Source organism: Chamaea fasciata, unplaced genomic scaffold (genome assembly GCF_029207755.1).
Source record: "Chamaea fasciata isolate MVZ Bird 193981 ecotype frontalis unplaced genomic scaffold, bChaFas1.0.hap1 SCAF_5, whole genome shotgun sequence".
Lineage (NCBI taxonomy): Eukaryota > Metazoa > Chordata > Aves > Passeriformes > Sylviidae > Chamaea > Chamaea fasciata.
In genome coordinates this window covers 61,464,179-61,473,645 of record NW_027094090.1, presented here as the reverse complement: position 1 = coordinate 61,473,645, position 9,467 = coordinate 61,464,179, and the positions used below count along the sequence as shown (strand labels likewise).

Genomic DNA, 9,467 nt, shown 5'->3' with positions numbered 1-9,467 from the left:
TATGACAGCACACTAGGTAATGATCATTACCTAGTGTTTGCAGCCTGTCTTTTCAGGACTTTGAGCCAGTGTATTATCAGATCTGCCACCCTCAGTAGGAATGGAATAGGTATCTGTGTGCTGTATCATGAACTTGCTACATATGCAGTCACCTTCTCCCCTGAACTTCATGGAAACTGTGTACATTTAGTTGGGAGCATATCAGCTGTACAGGCACACCATTGCTGGCACACAAATGCACCTGGCATGTAGAAATCTCACTCAAAATGTCTGATCTCAAGCTCTTGAGAAAGTAGTTTCTTTTCTCTAACATTGAGACTACTTCAAAAAATTTTAATGCTTTAACAAACTGCTTTAGGAACAGAAAATGGTTTAGGTATTGTAAGGCCTTACCATCCTTACACAACCATCAATATGTTCAGCCAATATTATTTAAAACATTTATTACAACAGTTTGGAAAACATTTTTAACCCCTGTGAATAAGATCTGTATTTAGCTCTGCTTAAGACCTAGTCCAGCAAAGACTTTTCAAATGCAAGCATGCAAATTTTTGAAGTGATCCAAGTGCTTTGCTGGATCATGGCCTTATTCCACAATTCCCACCTGTCTCGCTCATGACTAATCAAAGCTTCGGAACTGTTCCTAGTGTATTTCACTGACAGACTCTCCCTTGTCAGCTTAGAAACAAGGAGGATATGTAAGAATGATTTCCTACTGTCTTGCACCTCCCTTCATTCAGGTTTTAGAGTTTATTCCTGTTCACCAAAAACCTCCCAGTTAGGTATGCTGGATTTAAATTCCTTGAGGTGCTTTTTTCGATCTTTTTCATCTTGTTCATTCATTGTACTTAGCTAGTTTTAGCCTAGGTATGATGTTCATGGACTGCAGTTCTTGGAATAAGAGTTTACAGGCATATGGTATGCGCAGAGAGGACACATGACATGATGATTTGCAGTAGTGGCACCTAGGGAAACAAACAAAAAAAAAGTTAGAGTTGGTCCGTAACTTCTGCTGAAAAAACCCAATTGCCACTAGCCACTGTTGTTTTGTCCATCTTCATTTAAACACTGGCCACAATCCTAGAAGCACCAAATGTTTGAGACACATTTTAGTGCTTAAGTCATCGCTTTAAGTCCTTAAATAATCTGACTGAAATCAATAGGAGTTTAATATTAAACTTGCACTCTTCTAGGAGGGCAATCACAATGCTCAGGAGCTAACAGGATTGACTTCTGCTTCTTCAGCACTCACATAAATGTCAACAAATTCAGTACTGCATTGAAAGGAGGTGAACAAAGCCAAGTGTTTCTGAAAAAATGGTTAAATTTCTGTGTTATATGTATGTCACAAAAAGAAGAGTCAGGAAGAAAGACAGGTTTTTTTACACAATTTCTCCATACAATGTCTCAAATTATTACACTTTCCAGAAAAGAGGCACTTCTCATCTTACATCTTTAAGCTTTAATCAGCATAGAAATTCAGTAAAACTGCTTTAACACCTATTCTTTGTGCTCTTTGCTCTAATGATCTTAAAATTCAGAGAGAATGGGATTTTTTGTCATATAGATAAAACCTTGACTATATATGGAATAAATAGGCTAGTCAGCCATCTTTACAGTATTGGGATTCAAATTCAGTGGTGGTAGAAAATATTTCTTATAAAAATTAGTTTCCAACCTCCTTATTACTTAATTCTCCTGTATATTCAATTTTCTGTTTCTGGAGAGTTGAGAAAGCCAGTCCTTTGGGAACACAGAGTGACTCAGCATTTCCTAATGGTCTAACAAAGCTCTTTTTTTTTGTTCCTGTGTTACAAATTTATATTTCTGGCATAAAGTCATAACAGTCTGAAGATTCAATTAAGGAAGTATTAGCAAACCTCCTGCAGGCTTCTGTGGTACAGAATGAGGCTCACAGTCAATGCAGGTTCGTAACTACTGCCCTAGTCCATATTTACAGCAATAGGTATATTTTATGGTGGAAGTGACCTACATGGGAGTCATTCTCCAGCAATGGCAAGCAAGCAATTGCTCTCAACAGGAGAGACAGAATTCCTTGCAGGCCCTGGAAGCCTGATGAGACACAACTTCTCTGCTACGAGCACACGTCCAGCATCTGATAACAGCTCCTAGGGACTGAGGAGCACAGACTACTCACTGCATCCAGGCTCAATGCTATGCTGTTCTGGGCCTGCTTTGTACTCAACGGGGACCACCCAGAAAGGTGCAGTGAGCACAAAACTCCATCAAACAGAGATCACAGAAACAAGTACTTGAAAGACCATTTGGTATTAGAACTGACACTAATTGACTCAGAAAAAGGCAACTGTACCATTCAAGGCTGAATCTGGACCAGAAACAAAATTTTTCTGTATGTATATTTTAAAATGCACATACTAGAGAGATCAGAATAACTCATCATCAAAAAAGGACCAAATTTTGCTTATTGCATTCAGTGGAGTTCTGTTCCTAAGCACCTGTGAAACATCTAAGTTGGAAAATCTGCATAAACTCAGTAAAATATACTAAGTTGCAACCACATTTTTTACAGGGACAAATTCTGTCGCTGCCACAAGAGCCCCTTTTCCCTGTGAAAACTCCCGTTCAGGCCCCAACACTGATCTGCTGTTACTATCTCGCAGAAAAACGTACCCAGGGGCTAGTCCTTGTCTGAGAGGAAGGGCTCATCTTCCATAAGACAAGTGCCCTTAATGCTAGCCACAAACAATGTTTCTGAAAGGCTTCTTGCAGCAATGTCTTATTAATGCCTGAGTCACTGAAAAGGCCCATTTGGAAGTTTCTCTAATGACCTAGTCTCTGCTGTGATGCTCATTATAGGGCCATTTACTTCAGATACTGGTAGACACAGTATAAAATTTAGCAGAAGCTCACTTATTGATTACTCTCACACATCAGACAGCTTTTCACAGAATCAAATTGCAAGAATGTCTGGCTCTGTCTGAGACAGTAGTTTCTTTCACAATTATTTAAGGAGTTACTAAACTTTGCTACAAACTTCAAAAAATGAAATGTATTCTCAACACCTTAAAAATAAAATGTAGTATTACTTCTAAAGTTCAAATTCTTAATTTTCTTCAAGGTACTTTTACTTCCTGTGGATTCTGAAAAGCTTCAAGGACTGTTCTGAAAGTCAAGGTCTTATTGAAAAAATAATTGAGCTACATCTGCATGTGGTTTTTTAAAGGCAATCTTTTACACAGTTAGAAGTGGTTGGTTCTTTGACTTACGGCATGTCCTTCCTTTCACACTACCTCCTGCAATTTTTATTTGCATTGCAGTAGTTTTAAGAAACCTGGGTCAGAAAAAAGCTTCCCTTCTTATACATACACTGAACACACCCTCTAGAAAAACAGGACTCCCAGAAAGAGTTATGGCACAAGAGCCAGCAGGACCATGCCCAACTGAAAATCACCTATCACAACAGAATGCCCAGAGAAGGGCTCATCTCTCTTCTGGATTACACGTGTTTACCCACCTCTGTCTGAACATCTGCTCCCCCAGGAGCACAGCTGCTGCTGTGAGCAGACAAAGGTGGTGTTTGGTTCCTGGCCAGAAGCCACATGCTTCAGAAAAATGGTCTGACCAAGGGCAGAAACAGTAGCTGTCACCTTTACATATCTACAAACTGAGAATACACCTTACTTTCCTACTTCCTTATATCATGGAAAAATCACTCTCGAGCCACTGAAGTGAATAAAGTCCAATTTCCTGACTCTCCCAATAGATTGATGCTGATATCCAAGACATGGCAAGTTTCCAACTGTGGTCTTTTGAGGTTTTGAAATTAATCTTTCTCCTCCTTTTTAACTCTCCATCTTTCCCCAACATAAATGTTGGAGTAACTTGTAACTTGAACTTGCACCATTGATTTTTTCTTCCCTTAGTCATGGGATTTCAGGTCACCTGTTTTTGCAAAGCTTGCAAGAACATTGTATCTCAGGTTCCTATTGGTCTCACAAGTCTGTTTTCTGCTTGCCTAAAACAAAACCAGGTCAAAGCAAAACATCTCCCTCACCTCTAAGACTATGAACAGCAGTCAGTTTGTCTTCTAATAATACTCGTGTATATTTAGCATGCTACAGGACAACTTTAAATCTACCATCTCAAAATTGACAACCAGTTTTATGCTTCCCCTACATGAAAAACCAGTTTGTTTTCAGGAGACCAACTCAGTACTGTGTTAGGTCTCAGAGTAAGACAGCAAGACCATTAGCCAGTCTAGAGAGAAGTTTTCTAGGGACAAGAAATTCAGGTAGAAGCCAGCTGAATTTCTGAACAGACAGCTGCTTGTCTCTCAAGCTCCAACATGGGATCAGTGCATTTGCCTGATGCTTTGAGGAGGAACTCCTTGTTTAACAAGACTAAAAAGCAAAAGGCATTTTGGAGGGGCACAGCCAAAGAAAACCAAATGCATGGGATTATGAATTCCTATAGCTAGAGATCAAGAAAGCAGGGGATATTGCTTTCTTCTCCTTCTGTGCCCACTCTCACTCTTCAGCCTTGTGAGGTTCAACATGTGATTGTAGCAGGAAGATGTGTGAGTAGTCCAGCCAGTACCCTCACTTCTGCTGACAGAAGTGTCAAGTACATTGACACTGCTTTTCAAAATATATGGGATTGGGCACTTGATAATCCCTTTGCAAGGGTGGGAAGGAAGGTCAGCAGACAGACTGCACGGAACAGCCTGGCTGTGGAAGACAAACACCTGTGCCCCCAAACAGGAGAGATACCTGGCCCACTGACCACACACTCAATTCAGTCATAACTTCAATCGGACCACAATAAAGAACCATCCCGTCACCATTTTTCCAAATAGCAATTTTGAACTTTTTGATGAAAGTGCATGAGACTGTTAATTTGTGCTTGTGAGCACTTGAAAACTGAGAAGCACTGCAACCAAGGGCAAGGTTCTGTTACACAGAGGCACTTGACAACTTACCATCCCGAGTACCCCAGCAAGCCACACTGCCCACAAACATCCACCTCAAAGGCATCACTTGAAATCATCAGTCTCTCCAATAAAAGCATGCTGGCTCCATAACCTATCAAACAATCCCGTTCCATCTCTCCAAGACGTAAACCACCATCACGGGATCGACCTTCAGTGGGTTGCCTTTGAAATAAATATTTGAGAAAGGTAGTAAGTATTCTAAGACATACATTCTATTACTCTAGCCTATCTTCAAACTGTAGGAACAACACAGGGTTGATGGACTTTACAAACCAGAGCTGCTGATCTCACAAATGTGTTGCTCCTGTACCTGCAATATGATGCAGTTTTGTAAGTGGCAACTGCAGCATCAGGCCACAGCTCTTTACCTCACAGAATGCAGCTGAATAAGTGAAACCAAAAAGATTTTCAAGAGTGCCCAAGACAATCTGGACACAGATTTGGCACTCTTTCTTGATGAGACATTATCATTTGTAGTGAACAAAATGAAACAGTATTCAGCAGCTAATGAATCAATCATCAACCTAATGTTTCAGCTGAACTACAGCTAAGACTAATTTCTAAAATAAAGATGGTTTTGATCTGTGAGAGAATACCAAAATAAGTCAGCAAACAAGTAGTACACATATTGCTAACTCATGATTGAAATGCTATTTTTTAAAATAACATTTATCTAGTTTATTTTTTTCATGTATGATGGTTAATAGACTCACTTTTGTGTTCTACAGGTTCCTCTACACAAGTCAAACTCTTATTTATTGTCTGGGGAAACTCCCTGTCCTTAGGTGCTAGAGGAAAATTTTAATAAAGCAATCAAGAATACACTAAAGATTTTGAGGTAAAAGAATAAGGTACTGTATATTATCTACCATTAAGACTGCTTAAGCCAATTTTTTTGTTGGACACAATCAAAACTTTTAACCTCTTGTTTGTCATTCTGCAATTTCATAGTATCAGTTCTATTGTCATGTACCAGCACAACGATGTAATACTTAGGTTGCAAATATCAGAGCAAACTATGAAGCAAAAACAATCCTGAATTCCTTTAGCACTAATATACTGCATGCATTTTAACAAATATTTCCATCTTAGTATATTCCCTGAAACATGACAGTAAAGAGAAGGAATTTAAAAGAAGTCACTGAGCTTCACTGCTCCCTGAAACCTCATGTTTATGTGCTGTTTCTGACTTGCAGCAGTGTAATCCACCTAAAATATTCAATGACAGACCTGACCAATTACTTTTGGAGTACATTTTGTTTCTATTACTTCCAACAACTGAATTTGTTAAGCTTACTAAAGATAATAAAAATAAGATTTTGCCAACTTGCTGCAAATCACAGGAAAGAATTTATAAAAGCCTTCAACATCTAATAATCTTTTGTAACACGTAAAAACTAAGCCTAATTACCAGACCAAAATATCTTCTAAAGATGCAAGTTGTATTTATTTTTTGTGGGAAGTAGTTTCTCTTACCCTGACCACACTAGAACCTTAACACTAATCTGCTTGTAATTCAAATTATCCTTTTCATTCATATAACCTTCTGTTTTTCCCACTGTTGGGAGAATAAATAGAAGTTGTTTACATCCTGATTAAACTCCCCAGGCCCCCTCCCCAGATGATGGCACCATCACTGTTCAGATACTCTTTTAAAAGACTAACCCTGTGGTGAATGCAGTTTCTCTTCTGAAGTGCCAAGAGGCAGATTTTAAAAGCTGTTTGGACCTCCAAGGAAACAGGCATCTGCTACGGTGCTAGAAGTGCCCAAGTTGTTTTTATGGACTGACTTCTATAGTATTTTTTAATACACAAGTTTGCTTTCAGAAGTCTCACCTGGTGCTCTTCTACAGGACATTAGTTTTACATATGTAAGCCCAAATAAAGTCTCACCCCAATTATGGCAGGATAAAACATCTGGAAAAAGTATGGGGCCTCAACTCCATGCATAGATATGCCATAGCGGGTCTTCCAACAGATACAGGGTGAATATTTTTAAGGCAGATAAAATTCCATTAAAAATAAAACAAAAAGCGTCCCCCCCCCCCCAAAAAAAAAAACCAAAAGAAAAAAAGAACTTGAAACTTTAGCTGTTAAGTTTCACTCCAACTGTCAGTATGATCTCATTGAAAGAAAACAAAACAAAATCCTGCCTACCTAAAAAGTAGTTTTCTAAACTACCAAAAATTTCAAAATTGAGATTGAACCCTTGAAATGAGTCTATCTTCTGCTTCCTAAGATTATCAGATTCTTCTTCCAGCTCACATGAGTTTTAAAATTCCTCATACAAAAAGTTGTTTAAAATGTTAAAACAGTACTTACAAAGCATCTGTGCTTTCCCTTTTCCACTATACACATGTACACTGCAGCTGTTGCCCATGGCAACTAACTTCTTTCTTTATTCTAAATATAGCATCAGAAAACAAAGCAGATTCTTGAAAACAAGATTGGGAATATCATGAAAAAGAGATATTTTTAATATTAGGGAAAAACCTAAGTTCTTCAAATCCTCAAGTGCTAAATAAAATGCAGTGACGCTTTAAATAAAAAATAAGTGATCTTCATTCTGCTTAACTGTTGCCTTTAGAAAAAAATCATAAAACAATTAACTTCAGTGTTTTTAAGCACATTAAGAATTTATTTGCACTAATTCTGCATTTTCTGCAAGAACAGAGGGTTTAGCTACCTTGTTTCACTGGCCAGTGGGGGAAATAAGTCTACCCCCATGGTCTCAGCAGATCTCCCTTGTGTCTGCTAGGGATAACTAGTGACTAGTTTGAATGGAGCTGTTTGCTGAAACACTGATCTCCAAGAGGTGGAACATTACCTAAAAAACACTGTGTGGAGGAGGAGGGCATCCCGTGCTCACAGAGCCCCAGAGCACAGAGGGGAGCCCTGAGTCGTGTTTGTCCCGTTGCTCCCCTGCAGCACAACAGGACCTGGCACGTGACACGTCCAAAGACACACAGGTGGCAGCTCCGACAGTGTCCATCAGAACAACTACGCACGCAAAAAGCTCACATTGCCCTCTTGTAAGAAAAATTAAAAGCAGTTTATCTATTAAAAAGATTCAGCAGGACAGGGTATCTGGGCAACACCACATACAGAACTGCATTAAAGATTAATTGTCAACTACCCGCGGCACTGAAATTAAGCATTGCATTTCAGTTTGAGTACCAGTCCAGAGAGCAATATCCCGGTGGGTTTTGACCATGTTGACAAAGAGTGCTGCTTTGCAATTCTGCAAAGTCTTGTTTTAATCAGAACAATAGCTAGAATCAGTGATGATCAGGAAGCTCAAATATTCTGCCTTATTCCAGATGGAAATTCAGCTTTGCTCTGCCACTTAGGGTATATTTGATATATAATAAAATGCATTTCAAGACAATGACAGCCAAATTCCACGTTGGAAGCTGTTACAGGATTACTTTTAAAATCAAAAAAGAATGTTAGATGCAATCTACTCTCCAGGAAGTGCAATGGATGATAAAACAATAGCGAATATGAAAGCCGGCAATGCTGACTCTCTCAGCAGAGGCAATGGCAGTAACAAATGTTTAATTATTTGAGGAGAAAAAAGGAAATCCCTGAAAGACTAGTCAAGAGGCAGCATAAATTGAACATCCACTAGCTTTCCTGAAAGTCAAATAAGGAGCCCTAATTACATAGTATGATGCTACTGACTGAACAAAGAATTTGCAGAAAGTAAGGGATGGGGGAAATCACACAACTTTCATCTTTACATATAAACATTACATTGACTTGGTATTTAGGTTTCATTTAAATTCAGTATCTCTAAACAGCTGAGAAGTTGGGGAGGCAATACAAAGGCAGATCAAGGGATTTGGGTAAGCCAGGAGTTCCAGCAAATCCTGTGTACTGCTAGCTAAGACAGAGAGTTTTCACTTTCACATGAAGGACCAATATAATGCTTAACACACTGAAGAACAGAAAATGGGGCAGAGAGCCTATTATTTGGGAATATCATTTATATTCATATAGGCAAGCAGCTGTGGTTGTGCTACACCTCCTTTTCTCAATGTGGTTGATGAAGAAGTTCAGACAAGAGTTACAAAATCTTTTCATGATTTCTTTCCCAGTTCAACCACTGGTATTTATTTCAATGGAAAGCATTAGTTTGTCCTATAGACAGTGTGACGTTGGAAAACAAAAAGGCATAGGAAATAAGCAATGAAAAGCCAAAGACGGAGACACCTCTGTATCAAGTACAGCAGAGACCTGCCCCTCCTTTCTCTAACAGCACATCAATAGGTAGAAGCTGCACTTACTAAGAGCTGTTGTGCAGCCAGGCAAAGCAAGAGTGGTGGATCCTCACACAATCAGAGGCATAAAAATAAATGAAGAATTGAAGAATTCAAATCATGTTTGCTATAGGGAAGAGTAAGGGTGGGATAGACATGACTGTGCTCACATCTTAAAAACAGTACAAAGATTTCTGTGGTCAGAATCAGTACAAGACTGGACTGATCAAAAA

General features: G+C 38.9%; 1 protein-coding gene across 3 annotated transcripts in view; it reads right to left on the bottom strand.

Annotated features, from left to right (window-relative positions):
* Positions 1-735: 735 nt before the first annotated feature.
* Positions 736-9,467, bottom strand: part of POLR3B (RNA polymerase III subunit B) — a 70,753-nt gene continuing 62,021 nt past the window's right edge. For 2 of the 3 annotated variants that reach the window (XM_066183974.1, XM_066183977.1), the window contains 2 exons: positions 4,961-5,134; positions 736-965 (listed from right to left, as the gene is read on the bottom strand). In XM_066183974.1, coding sequence (XP_066040071.1) covers positions 836-965; positions 4,961-5,134 — 304 coding nt within the window. In that variant the 3' untranslated portion in view covers positions 736-835. The remainder of the gene's footprint in view (positions 966-4,960; positions 5,135-9,467) is intronic. The other variant, XM_066183975.1, reaches the window with a different exon arrangement.